Raw genomic sequence first — 14537 nt, 5'->3', positions numbered from 1 at the left:
AAAACTAAGAAAAATAAGCCAGGAGTGGTGGCTCACGCCTGTAATCCTAGCTACTTGAGAGGCTGAGGCAGGAGGATAGCTTAAACCTGGGACGCAGAGGTTGCAATGAGCTGAGATGGCGCCACTGCACTCCAGCCTGGGCGACAGAGCAAGAGTCCTCGTCTCAAACAAACAAACAAACCCAAACCTAAGCAAAATAAATGTAATGAAAGGAATTGCTCCAGACTAAAAGCGTGACTACATGAGGTTTTACTACTAAAAACCCCTTGTACTACATGACTGGATTAGATCCTGGTTAAGAAAAAACCCAACTATAAAGAGATCCATGGAATAACTGAGGAAACATGAATATGGCCTGGAAATTTAGTAATTTGATGGAATTACTATTAATGTTCTTAGGTAAAAAAACAGAATTGTGGTTTTCCTCATTTTTGGAGACACACGCTGAAGGATTTAGGGGCAAAGTATCATAATTTCTACAACTTACTGCAGTTGTAGGTAGAATGATAGGATGTCTAGACTTGCCTTAAAATAATGCAGCAGGAGGGGGTGATGTGAAACAAGACTGGCAAAATAAAAACTACTGAAGCTGGAGGAGTGGGAGATGCCATTCAGAGTTCTCCAATGTGGCCGGGCACGGTGGCTCACGCCTGTAATCCCAGCACTTTGGGAGGCCAAGGTGGGCGGATCACAAGGTCAGGAGATCAAGACCATCCTGGCTAACACGATGAAACCCCGTCTCTACTAAAAACACCAAAAATTAGCTGGGCATAGTGGCTGGCGCCTGTAGTCCCAGCTCCTCAGGAGGCTGAGACAGGAGAACAGCGTGAATCCAGGAGGCGGAGTTTGCAGTGAGCCGAGATCGCGCCACTGCACTCCAGACTGGGTGATAGAGCGAGACTCCGTCTCAAAAAAACAAAAAAACACAGAGTTCTCCAATGCTTCATATATAAATTTCAAATTTTCCATAATAAAAAGTCAAAAGAACTAAACAACAAAACCTGAAAAGTCTCCAATGACTTCCCACTACTCTTCCATTCTTGCTCTGGCCTAATGGTCAGTATTATTTGGTCCTTCTCTGCCTTATCTCAAGCCACTCTTCCCATTACCTCTCTATATTAGCTTCTCTACTCTGGAAAACTTTCTCCTGCCCCCAGGCTTTCAGAAACACCCTTTTCTCTGCTAGAGAGAAAGGCATTTTCTCACCGGGCGCAGTGCCTCAAGCCTGTAATTCCAACACTTTGGGAGGCCGAGGTGGGTGGATCACCTGAGGTCAGGAGTTCGAGACCAGCCTGCCCAACATGGTGAAACCCTGTCTCTACTAAAATTACAAAAATTAGCCAGGCCTGGTGGCATGCACCTGTGATCCCAGCTACTCAGGAGGCTGACGCAGGAGAATCGCTTGAATCTGGGAGGTGGAAGTTGCAGTGAGCCAAGATTGTACCACTGTACTCCAGCCTGGGAGACAGAGTAAAAGAAACTCTGTCTCCAAAAAAAAAAAAAAAAAAAAAAAAAGGCATTTTCTTCTGCTCACCATCTCTGTCTTATCCATCAGGGCTCCATGTCCTTAGGGAAGCTGTTGCCAGCTCTTCAGACTAGTTGTGCTGTGTGCATTTCCTTGTCACAATGGCATGGTTTATTCAATACTCATCTTCTACACTAGACTGAGTTTCAGGGGAGCAAGGACCATATTTGTCTTTTTTTTTTTTTTTTGAGACGGAGTCTCTCTCTGTCGCCCAGGCTGGAGTGCAGTGGCATGATCTCTGTTCACTGCAACCCTTGCCTCCCGGATTCGGGTTTGAACGATTCTCCTGCCTCAGCCTCCCTAGTAGCTGGGACCACAGGTGTGTGCCACCACCCTGCCTAATTATTTTTTTACTTTTGTATTTTTAGTAGAGATGGGGTTTCACCACGTTGGCCAGACTGGTCTTGAACTCCTGACCTCAGGTGATCCACTTGCCTCGGCCTCCCAAAGTGCTGGGATTACAGGCGTGAGCCACTGCGTCTGGCCATTTGTCTTCTTTATAATGCCTTTCCAATGCTTAGCCCAGTGCCTGGCCTGTTCAGGTGCTAAATAAGACAGTTTCCATGTGTGCCCTCAACCAAGGTAGTAGGATCTAGGGATCCCAAGAAGAAATGTGAAAGGAGACCTCTGATTTCCCTTTTTGTTTTTTTTTTTTGAGATGGAGTTTCACTCTTGTTGCCCAGGCTGGAGTGCAATGGCGCGATCTCGGCTCACCGCAACCTCTGCCTCCCAGGTTCAAGCAATTCTGCCTCAGCCTCCCAAGTAGCTGGGAATACAGGCATGCACCACCACGCCTGGCTAATTTTTTTGTATTTTTTAGTAGAGATGGGGTTTCTCCATGTTGAGGCTGGTCTCAAACTCCTGACATCAGGTGATCCACCCACCTTGGCCTCCCAAAGTGCTGGGATTACAGGCGTGAGCCACCACGCCCAGCAAGACCTCTGATTCTGAGAGAAGGGACTTTACTTCTATTTGTACTCATGACCTAAGAGTTCAAGAGTTTTACAAATAAATGTTCAGTTCAAAATTCTAAGTTATTGAACCAGATGGAATCATGTTATTAAGAACTCAACAGGAAAATGTAAATAAATTATCTATGTGCTCAGTAATGAATTTATGGTGAGCTCCAATACACAAAAGACATCAACAGTACCTTGAATGACTCCGGCTTCTGGAGTAGGACCGGCGTCGTCTGGAACCTGGCTTGTCTTCAACTAATCTGATTTTTCTGCCATTGACTTCAGTTCCATCCAACTTCTCCAAAGCTCTTTTCATATCAGAATAAGATACAAATTCAATCACCCCTTCATTTTTGCGTCCCTTGTGAGCATCTGCATAAGTCACTTCTCCTGCCTGACGCATATAATCCTGAAGAAAAAAAAGCATGACTATATTATGTTTTGCTAAAATATCGAATGCAATGATCTGAATGAACTTTTCTTTTCTTAAGAAATGCCAGTGTTCCGCAGAATAAAGTTTATTCTTAAATATATTCATCTACCCACCAATCATGTACTGAGGTTCTTTAAAGCACCAGCCATATTAGGTGGGTGGGAGAGACAATAAATACACATTAAATTGTTCCTTTAAATAAAGTTTTGGGGCTAAGTGTCGTGGCTCATGCCTGTAATCCCAGGAATTTGAGACCAGCCTTGGCAACACGGAAGACCCTATCTCTATAAAAATTTAAAAAATTAGTCAGGTGGGGTGGCACATGCCTGTAGTCCCAGCTACCCAGTAGGCTGAGGTGGAAGGATCATCTGAACCCAGGCAGGTTGAGGCTGCAGTGAGCCGTGATCGTGACACTGCACTACAGCCTGGGGTAAAGAGCAAGACACTGCCTCAAAACAAAAAAATAAGGACAGGCGCAGTGGCTCACACCTGTAATCCCAGCACTTTGGGAGGCCAAGGTGGGCAGATCCCTGAGGTCAGGAGTTCAAGACCAGCCTGACAACTTGGTGAAACCCTGTCTCTACTAAAAATACAAAAATGAACCAGGCGTGGTGGCAGGCGCTTGTAATCCCAGATACTTGGGAGGCTGAGGCAGGAGAATCGCTTGAACCCAGGAGGTGAAAGTTGCAGTGAGAGAGATCATGCCACTGCACTCTAGCCCAGGTGACAGAGCAAGACTTCATCTCAAAAAATAAATAAATAAAAAATAAAATTTATTTTTTAAACTACTAATATCCCCTAATTTGTTTTCTTTTTGTATTTCCTTGATAAATAGCTAACATACATTGTGCCAGAAACTATTCTAGGCTTTTTATATATACAATTCACTAAATTATCTCAATAACCTTGAGTAGAAATTAATATTAACTCCATTTTATAGTTGAGGAATATGAGGCATAAGACGTAAGTAACTTGCTAAGGGTCAAGTGGCAGAGCCAGGATTCTATCTAGGCTGGCCAGCTTGAGAGCTAGGAAATCTGCTCAATTATCTGTTACTCTCGTTTCCTGAGAATGGAACTCCCTGAAGGTACAGACGTGTAGAGCCAACCAAGGGTGGTAACTGTGGGGGACCAGCCTCAATACCACTCATAGGACATCCAAAGTCTGGTGGTGATGAAGGAATGAGGAGAGAGGTTAAGACTGCATAAAGAGTGGGGGCCAGGTGGTTAACTGCAAAATGAAGGCTGCAAAAGGCTCAGAGTTCTGGTCTCCACACTATTGAGTACAATCATTTAGATCTAAGAAGCCGACGTTTAGGGCAAAATGGTGAAAAGGGAGGCAGTGTGTCATATGCGTAATCTATAGCAGTGGTGGTTTAAATGAATCTCCTTTGTGCTGAAACAGCATATCTTTAACTTATCAGAGTAGCTGGTGGGAGCGGGCTTAACTAGGAGGCTGCATGTCTGGCCACATTCCAATGCTTCGAAGGAGTGTCTTTCTCCTTGAACACAGTGTTTATGGATAAGAGAGCAAGTCTTGCTCAGAGCACGGGAACATAATGGCGATAAGGCTTTCCTCCTCCCACAAGAGGCCTCTTGTGGCTGTGCACAACTTATTATCCCATATTTTTATGGCCAGTTTATACAGGCACCCCATAAGCCTTTCCCCCAACAGTAACTAGGCTCTGTTTTAACAAAAAAATTAAGAGGTTTTCTACGAACTTAATTTAATACTACATTTAGTGACACCACATGACGAGTTAGCATTCTACTGATGAAGACAGTAGCTTTCCAGTTTCTATCCATGATGTTCAATCCCTAACTCTCAGAATACTGGAGTCATTCCTTCAGCAAGCAGAATCGTGCTGGCAGACATTCAGTAAAGGTCTACTACGGTGCTGACAATAAGCACGATGCACCTGAAAAAACTGGGAGTTAAGAGTCCTGGTCCCAGCTCTTCTGCATCTGTTACTTGAAGGTTGCTGGGATTAAATTTTAAAAAGGGGGGGAAAATAGAAGTGCTTTAAATTAAAACTGTACAAATGTAAAGGATTCCTAACTATTCTTTCCTGAACCTAAATACACTCACTCATTTTGCTAGAGATGACATGTTTAAATATGGCCAAAAAAAGCAAGAAGGGAGACAAAACAACACCCGTTTCATGCATCCTCCTAAGACCATTCAGATTATGATACTGCTCAGTAAGTTTTTCTTCCCTATGGAGATTAAAAACACTGTTGTCAATAAATGGGACTGGGTGTGGTAGCTCACGCCTGTAATCCCAGCACTTTGGGAGGCCAAGGCAGGTGGATCACTTGTGGTCAGGAGCTCAAGACCAGCCTGGCCAACAGGGCGAAACCTGGTCTCTACTAAAATACAAAAATTAGCTGGGCATGGTGGCATGTGCCTGTAATCCCAGTTACTCTGGAGGCTGAGGTAGGAGAACTACCTGAACCCCAGGCGGAGGTTGCAGTGAGCTGAGATGGCGTCACTGCACTTCAGCCTAGGTGAAAGGGTGAGACTCTGTCTAAAAAATAATAAAAAGCTGGAATGACTACACTGGATGGCCAACATTAGCAATGAATCTTAATTTTTGACACCAAAACTCTTTCAGGACAAATATTCCATCAAAAACCTTATGAAAGGGCCGGGCGCGGTGGCTCACGCCTGTAATCCCAGCACTTTGGGAGGCCGAGGCGGGCGGATCACAAGGTCAGGAGATCGAGACCACGGTGAAACCCCGTCTCTACTAAAAAAAAAAAAAATACAAAAAATTAGCCGGGCGCGGTGGCGGGCGCCTGTAGTCCCAGCTACTCAGGAGGCTGAGGCAGGAGAATGGCCTGAACCCGGGAGGCGGAGCTTGCAGTGAGCCGAGATCGCGCCACTGCACTCCAGCCTGGGCGACAGAGCGAGACTCCGTCTCAAAAAAAAAAAAAAAAAAAAAAAAACCTTATGAAAGAACATGGGTCAGACTGTCAATTTCACCAGTAAGGATACACATTGAAGCTGATGTGAATTTGCGTGTTACAGCAAATGCTGCAGGAAACACTGGTGGTTTCAACCATTTTACTGACTGGTGAGTAGCTATACTGGCATCTTCCTGTAACTATTTTTTTTTTTTTTTTGAGACAGAGTCTTGCTCTATTGCCCAGGCTGCAGTGCAGTGGCACGATCTTGGCTCACTACAACCTCTACCTCCCAGGTTCAAGCAATTCTCCTGCCTCAGCCTCCCATGTAGCTGGGACTACAGGTGCCCAGCCCACCACCACGCCTGGCTAATTTTTGTATCTTTTTAAGTAGAGACGGGGTTTCAAACATTCTTTACAGAGGGAAATTTCATATAACACATTTGGGCCAAGTTTCTGTCATGTCAGCAGTTGCAGAGGCTGAGGCTGGAGGATTACTTGAGGTCAGGAGTTGGAGACCAGTCTAGGTAACACAGTGACAACCAATCTCTGAGCCATGATCGTGCCTCTGCACTCCAGCCTGGGCAACAGAGTGAGACTCTGTCTCACAACAAAATCAGGCCGGGCGCGGTGGCTCACATCTGTAATCCCAGCACTTTGGCGGCCTGAGGCGGGTGGATCACAACAAGGTCAGGAGTTCAAGACCAGCCTGGCCAAGATGGTGAAACCTCATCTCTACTAAAAATACAAAAAAATCAGCCGGACGTGGTGGCGGGTGCCAGTAATCCCAGCTACTCAGGAAGCTGAGATGGAGAACTGCTTGAACCCGGGAGACGGAGGTTGCAGTGAGCCGAGAAGGCGCCACTGCACTCTAGCCTGGGCAACACAGTGAGACTCCGTCTCGAACAAAACAAACAAAAAACAAAACAAAACCAAACAAACTCACAGATATCTCCTTAGAATGATGGTCCCACAATGTTCAGTAGAAGTATAATTCTGATATATTTTGTACTCATATGGAATCCTTAATTACTTCCAGCTCTGTGCAGGCTTTCACACATGTAACATTATATTTTGGGTATGCCTAGGCCTGCACAAATTTACCTGTTTCCCAACTTTAACTCCTGCCCAACCTTACCCCAAAAGGTTAATGGGGCCCAAACCTTTAGGTCTTGCCAGCTGCACCGACTTGACAAATTCTCCACAATAAGTCTGTACTCTGTGCGAGTAGGAGGGCCATATTTATCTCGGCCACTTCTTCTATAACCATATCCACCTTTGGAAGGTTCAAATAAATAAGATTATTTCAGTGGAGGAAAAGGAAAAAAAATGACACAGCACACACCCCCACTTAAATATATTATTTACCCCCACCCCAAACAATAGCACGTTTTAACTCTATTCCCATCCTTAATTCTAAAATAGATTTTTAAAGAAGCAATCAGCTAAATATAAACATTTAATTTAATTTAAAAAGTTGTAAGTATACATATTCATTAATATTTATATTTAAGATTAACATGCATAAATTAAAAACGATTAACAATTTAACAATTTAGAAATAAGTAACCAAATTACTAATCAGTTACTGGTGTTACTCACAGTGATTAAAAATTTTGTGAATATTTTATATGAAAAAAAAAAAAAGATTTTCAGGCACCTATTTCAGTTTAATCTCATCTGTGTCTAACCCTTGGGATCCTCACCACCCAGGTCTAATGGGGAAAGGTTGCGGTCGTCACATGGCTTCCTGTTTTTGGTCAGCCAAGGGCCACAATGGTTCAAAGAGCCACGCATGGAAAGGTAACCCAAGGTCAGCAAATGGAACAGGCAGTCATCTTAGCCTCAAAGGATTCTTTTAATTAAAACATTGAGGTCTTTGTTAAATCTATGTTAAACAATTGCATTACAGAGAAAAAAAAAACAACACAAACACACATCATTAAACATATTTATAAAGTATTACAAACAAGAAATTATCATTAATTTAATTAAAATTAAACATTTTCAAAGGCTTATTTGTAATTCTACATTTTTTTAAAAAGACACATAATTTATAAAATAGCTTAAACATCAATACATTTAAATGCAGTATCAATTAATTACTTTAAATAATTAGCATATGATAATAAAAGCACGTTACTGATACAAGTATGCCCTTTGAATGCTTACTGCGTCCAGAACCGTAACTGCCATCTCGCCGTGGGCCGCGGGCATGCTCAACAATTACTCGCTCACCACAAAGGTCTTTGCCGTTCAGTTCATAAACAGCATCATCTGCATCACGCAGATCATCAAACTCCACAAAACCGTATCTAGAAGAGAGCAAAGAAAATACTGGTTGGTACCATTTTGACATCCAGCTTCACTAACATTAAAGAGAAAGCAATGAGGGTCATGCTTAGCAAAGGTTAGGTGGATTTTGCAAACTAAGGATCAGCTTTGTCTTCTCTTTAGGTGAAATCACTTTGCTTTGTGCCAACAGGCACTGCAAAAGGTAGGGAGACTTCTCAAAGTAGACTCCTATCTTTCTAGGAGGAGGCTGGCTACATACGCAGGATACTTCTTATGTTTCCCAAGTAGTTGGTGGCAACTGCAAAGACAGGGATGCTTGGTATAAGAATCCAAAATATATAATGCTACAAGATATATAATGCTCTTTCAAACACCACATACAACTCATCTTTTTTAGCTTTAAAAGTGGTATCTTAGAGAACAATTAGATCTACATTCAGGCACTGTGTAATAACTGTTAAATCATGTGAAAGAAAAAAACTTTTTTTTAAGGTTCCTGTTACTCTACATAAAACACATCTGTCACATGTGATTATCAGTGAAAAAAAAGACTGGAGCTATTTACTTCCCTGTGAGATTCCAAATTCATTTCCATGAAGTTTTAGAATAGGCTGGAATTCTATGAAATCTGTATACACCTCATGCAAACGTCTTTAAATGGTATTGCTGTATCTTTTCCAGCCAAGAGGTTTGGTGGCTTAACATATATCCAAAAGAACGCCCCATCCTATTAATGCCTATTAAAGAGTACAATTTATATAACTAAAGTGCAAAATTTGTAAGATACTTATAAGCAAGATTATACAAATGCCCTGTAAATTATGTTTTCAAGAAATACTTAGTTTGGTCTGACACAGCTGTGAAAAGTCCAGCTTTGTGACCACTGCCTATATTTAAAAACCAAAACCATCTTATTGATCATAACTAATCAGAAAGGAAAGTTACAAGCAATTTATTTAAACTCTAATAAGGCTGTATGTACCCGGGCACACAATGACTAATGTTCCTCTGCATTTAAACACACTGACACTACAAACAAGTTATAGGACTTGTCAGAGGATCACCCAGCCTGCTAACAAAAAATGATTCCACTTTACTTATTTATTTATTTAATTTTTTGACACGGAGTCTCACTGTTGCCCAGGCTGGAGCGCAGTGGCGCGATCTCGGCTCACTGCAACCTCCACTTCCTGGGTACAAGCGATTCTCCTGCCTCAGCCTCCCACTAGCTGGGATTACAGGCGCACGCCACCACGCCTGGCTAATTTTTGTATTTCTAGTAGAGACAGGGTTTTGTCATGTTGGCCAAGCTGGTCTCGAAACCTCAGGTGATTCGCCCACCTGGGCCTCCCAAAGTGCTAGGATTACAGGCGTGAGCCACTGCACCCAGCCTCCAGTTTCTTTAGAATGTAATGCTGTACTCGGTAACATGTTAAATAAGTGAGAACTCAGAATTGCGAAATTTTTCCTTTACTATAGAGTTTCTTTCGTACAAGTCTCTCCAGGTGACAATGTGCTAGGTTACAATGTGTAGGTAACAACGTTGGAGGGTTCTTTATGTTGAAATGTCTGCCTGGAACTGAATGTCAACTCCATTAAAAAAATATAATAAGGCCGGGCGCGGTGGCTCAAGCCTGTAATCCCAGCACTTTGGGAGGCCGAGACGGGCGGATCACAAGGTCAGGAGATCGAGACCATCCTGGCTAACATGGTGAAACCCCGTCTCTACTAAAAATACAAAAAAACTAGCCGGGCGAGGTGGCGGGCGCCTGTAGTCCCAGCTACTCGGGAGGCTGAGGCAGGAGAATGGCGTAAACCCGGGAGGCGGAGCTTGCAGTGAGCTGAGATCCGGCCACTGCACTCCAGCCTGGGCGACAGAGCGAGACTCCGTCTCAAAAAAAAAAATAATAATAGAGACACACCCAGTTATTTAACAGGAAGTGTCTTGCAGTAACACAATTCAGAAGCCACCTGGCTCAATTTATGGGCTGTGAAGTCTTTAAAATATAGTTTCACGCTTCCATAGGCTAGAATTGCTGAGCAGCTTAATAAGAAGGATTCTGAATATGCTGTTATCTTAGACAAGGCAAGTAAAGCCTCTCCAAATCACTGACTTACTATGTCCAAAAGTGCTTTAACGGTGACTAAAAATCTGTAATAGATAATATAATGTAGCTGCTTTTTCCCTTCTTAGATAGAATGGATCATTAGGAAAACTATATTATTTTCAGACAAAATTTTTCTTTTAAGGCAAATAAAAAAAACAACTCAACTAATCTAGATGGATTCAAAACAGTAACAATAACAAAAGTGCCCTCCTGAATTTAATTGTCAAGAGTGCTCTGTCCCAAGTCTGCTCTGTCCACAGCATCACTGCTTTTGGCAGCATGTGAGAGCCTGACGCCATGCAGAGGGAGGAGGGACATTCGGCCTGGGCATGAAGGAATGGCCTCCACTCCCTTCGAGTCACACTCTGGCTCGGCACTGTTCAATGACCAGGACTGATCTAATGTGATCTTAGGACACCACAGAATCCTGAGGATTAAACAAACCACAGGAAAATCACCAACTGTTTTCCTCAAAATAGTTAAGGGTTACAACTACTGGGCAGAGCGGGCGGTCACAGAATGCAACATTCTTAAGCTCTGCAGGTCAACTGAAACAGAAAGCACAGTGGCCACTGATGGCAAGTGATGCTTCTGTCAGACCTGTGTGGTCATACATTCTCCCAGACTCAAAGATCACCCTGTTCCAAGGCTCATATGCAGAACTTATCCTGACCTTTCAGAGAAAGCAGTGACAATCTGCTCAGTGGAGGCAGGATAATTTAAAAATAAAAATTAATGTTAAGACAGATGAATCTTTCTTTGCAAGCTGATAATGAAGCAAGGCATATCTTGCCAATACAACTTCCTCGAATTACAGGGACAATTGGTAATGTTACAGAAAAATTCCTACAAGCCTTCCCCAGTATTTACTTCTAAAAAGTTCCAACAAGTGGGTCACTTGGTAAGCCTGTTTTGGGGGTATCCAAAACATTTATTAAATTAGCTGACTTGAGATTAAATTTATTTTACAGAAAAATTTTGGCTACTATTCTGTGAAAAAAATCTATTTGAAACATATCAAAGTTCAGTTCAAGGATCAAATCAGGCACTTGACTGTCACTTCTCTCTGCTGAGTGGGTTTGAAGATTAAAACAAACATCTTTCCATACAACAAACCATACCTAATAGGGACTCTTGTTCTGAGAATAAAGCAAAGAGCAGATTTCTACTAAATCTGCTTTACTTGAAGAATGACTTAATTTCATTCAATAAATAGAGTGAATAAGATAGAAATAAATTAAGACAGGAAGACTAGATAATAAAATGTTACCTAACTCTGACTAAACAATCTCTCTATATTAAGCAATGGTATCATAGCTAATATTCATAGCACCCCTTCAGCTAGGTACTATTATTTCCGTTTTACACATGAAAAAAACCAGGGCACAGAGTATTAAATAACTTGCATTAAAAAAACCCCGCCAAGCTGGCATTCAAACCCGTGGTTTGACACCAGGGCTGAAACTCCCTAACTATTAAGACTGAAGCAGCAAGAACTGGCCTGGGTTCTAGTCTTGGTTCTGCAATAAACTTTGAACAGCAAATTTATTTTTTTATTTATTTTTTTTTTTTTTGAGACAGAGTCTCGCTCTGTCGCCCAGGCTGGAGTGCAGTGGCGCAATCTCGGCTCACTGCAAGCTCCGCCTCCCGGGTTCACGCCATTCTCCTGCCTCAGCCTCCTGAGTAGCTGGGACTACAGGCGCCCGCCACCGCGCCCGGCTAATTTTTTGTATTTTTAGTAGAAACGGGGTTTCACCATGGTCTCGATCTCCTGACCTTGTGATCCGCCCGCCTCGGCCTCCCAAAGTGCTGGGATTACAGGCGTGAGCCACCGCGCCCGGCCTGAACAGCAAATTTAAATCATTTTATTTCTTTGGGGTCTTAGTTTATTCATGAAATGAGGGAGTTACTGCATATCTCCAAGGCTATAACTAACATCAAAAGCATGACAGATTAAGTGTTAAAATTAGTGCTCCTTTGGTTTAACAATGGAGATGGGGTTTCAATATGTTATCCAGGCTGGACTTGAACTCCTGGGATCAAGGGATCCTGCGGCTTCAGCCTCCCAAGTAGCTGAGATTACAGGCACATGCCACTGTGCTGGGCTTCAAAAATGGAAAATTTAAACTCTAAAATTTGACATGCCTGGACTAGGATGGTACCACCAGACACCAACAGGTGGAAAGGGATAAATTTTTATTGTCTAAAATACCTTTTATTTATAGGTCCCAATTTTAGCTTAAACACTTCAACTGTTCCTGAATTAATTAGTGCCTTTGACAAAGTAAAGCTCTTCCTGGTAACTAACACTACAGCCTTTTAAAGCCAAGCTTAACACTCCCTTTGTGCTTTGCAGCAAGTAATGTGAAACAAATCTGTCTCAAAAAGCAATCTCCTTTTGAATCCTTTGTCAGAGTAAAAAGGAATATAAAATACATACATGCATGTATACACACTATTATATGTATGCATGTGTGTACATATATGTACATACATCTTTGGTGTGACTTGTGAGTAAGCCTCACAAAACAACCCAAGAGATAAATTTCTCTAATTCTAACAGCAGAAATCCTTCCTCTTCTGCTCTATTAAAAAAGAACATCTTTCAATAATTCATAGGATGCAGGAATTCAGAAGAATCTAAGACAAATGTAAAAACCCCTCCACAGCAGGGATTGACAGAAACACAAAGAGCCCTGCAATACACTTTCAATCTTCCTCCCCTATGCATATGAAAGAATAAAAAGCATGACGTCACTATTCAATATACAACACCCTTCAAGTAAGAAAAGAAACTCCTTTCTTCAATGTTTCTCTGCAATAGGTTGAGTATTCTGAATCCGAAAATCCAAAATCTGAAATGCTCTAAAATCCGAAACTTTCTGAGCAGCAAGATGCTCAGATTGGCTCACCAGAACATTTTGGATTTTCGGTTTAGGAATGCTCAACCATTAAGTACAATACAAACATTCCCAAATCCAAAAAAAAATCTGAAATCCAAAATTCATCTGATCCCAAGCACTGTGTTGTCTTTACCAAAACTATTTTCCTCTGGTCACATTCTATCCTGACAAACCTAGTCAAAAGAATGAGGGGAAGTTACTGTCATTTTCCCTCTAAAAAAGGCAGGCAGCATAATTTTTACCAAGTATGGACAGGTATCTGGATACCACAAACAAAAGCCACACTGAATTATATGGGCTGCTCTAAACTTTAGTCCATTCTTATCCCATTGCCAATGCACTCATCTTCCTCATTGAACAGCTGATGTACTGCTCAGGTTATCAATCAGAATTCTGAAAAGGCAGAACTGGAATGATGTATTTTTAAAACTAAGGTACTCTAAGACTTCAACTTTAGAAATGTTAACCACACTTCTTCAGGCAAGAATTATCATCTGAGTTTGTATCCTTGCTAATATGCTTTCTCTGATCCTATACCAATGGTCCCAAACACCATCAAGTCTGCCCTTTGCTGTCATGTTCTACTGAAGAGGATTTATCTCAACCCTTTTCAGAACAGCTTAGGGTTACTTCTGTCTTCCAAACATCTTCACTGAACAGGGAGACAAAGTCCTGTCTGCAATCTGATGCCCATGACTTGCTCTGGAAATAGGCTGAATGGCTAACTGGGCAAGGCATGACTAAGGGGGTGCTCAATACCAGAAACTGCTAGGGAGTGGGTATGAGGAGCAGGGGAAAGCAAGCCTCCATGCGTGTGACCGCGGTCACCCACCAACACTGCTTACCGAGGGGCATGCCTTGGATGGTCTCTCTATAAGAAAATATGCCCCTTTCCACGGTGGATCTCTGCTCACCTTTGTCCTAAAACTGTGCCACATGCTTTTCTTTGTATGTGGACATGACAGTCCTCAGCCAACCATCAGCAGGATGTGAGTTTTGTTTTCACAATGTGGTGAGCCATTCCCACATTCACTCATTTTCCTTGTAAGAACCGAACCTCTCCATGGCTGGTCAGGATTAGGGATGTTGCTGTAGCCAAGGAAAAATTTTCATCTGTTGAAGTTAACCCATGGGGTGGCTTGAACCCTCAATCTAGAGTCAGTAGCACTGTACTTTAAGGGTAAAGCCCTCAAATCTACCCTGAAAGAAATGGCATTCAGTGAACAGGAATCAAACAGCTTTCTTTCAAAGCACTCAGTGATGTCCTATGCTTCAGCCAACTTGGTCTTATGAGGTAAAAAGTCAGGACACACTGATAAGACAGTACTAAAAAATGGCAATTCTTGCTGTCTGCAAAAAGTGCTTGGCAAACTGTAGAAAGACACTTCTGCAACCAACTCTAGTGCTC

At 42.3% G+C, this 14537-nt stretch overlaps 1 protein-coding gene across 9 annotated transcripts in view; it reads right to left on the bottom strand.

The window, feature by feature from the left end:
- The window catches only part of SRSF4 (serine and arginine rich splicing factor 4), a 33272-nt gene that overhangs the window by 3876 nt on the left and 14859 nt on the right, over window positions 1-14537 (bottom strand). For 5 of the 9 annotated variants that reach the window (XM_074014381.1, XM_074014385.1, XM_074014390.1 and 2 more), the window contains 4 exons: window positions 14044-14218; window positions 7996-8138; window positions 6987-7099; window positions 2679-2893 (listed from right to left, as the gene is read on the bottom strand). In XM_074014381.1, coding sequence (XP_073870482.1) covers window positions 2679-2887 — 209 coding nt within the window. In that variant the 5' untranslated portion in view covers window positions 2888-2893; window positions 6987-7099; window positions 7996-8138; window positions 14044-14218. Of the gene's footprint in view, window positions 1-2678; window positions 2894-6986; window positions 7100-7995; window positions 8417-14043; window positions 14219-14537 lie in introns of all 9 variants that reach the window. The other 4 variants (XM_074014367.1, XM_074014370.1, XM_074014363.1 and 1 more) reach the window with 2 other exon arrangements.

The sequence above is a fragment of the Macaca fascicularis genome, chromosome 1 (assembly GCF_037993035.2).
Source record: "Macaca fascicularis isolate 582-1 chromosome 1, T2T-MFA8v1.1".
In the NCBI taxonomy this organism is placed as follows: Eukaryota; Metazoa; Chordata; class Mammalia; order Primates; family Cercopithecidae; genus Macaca; species Macaca fascicularis.
Note: the sequence above shows the minus strand (reverse complement) of the source record. Positions and strands in the feature narration are given on the sequence as shown.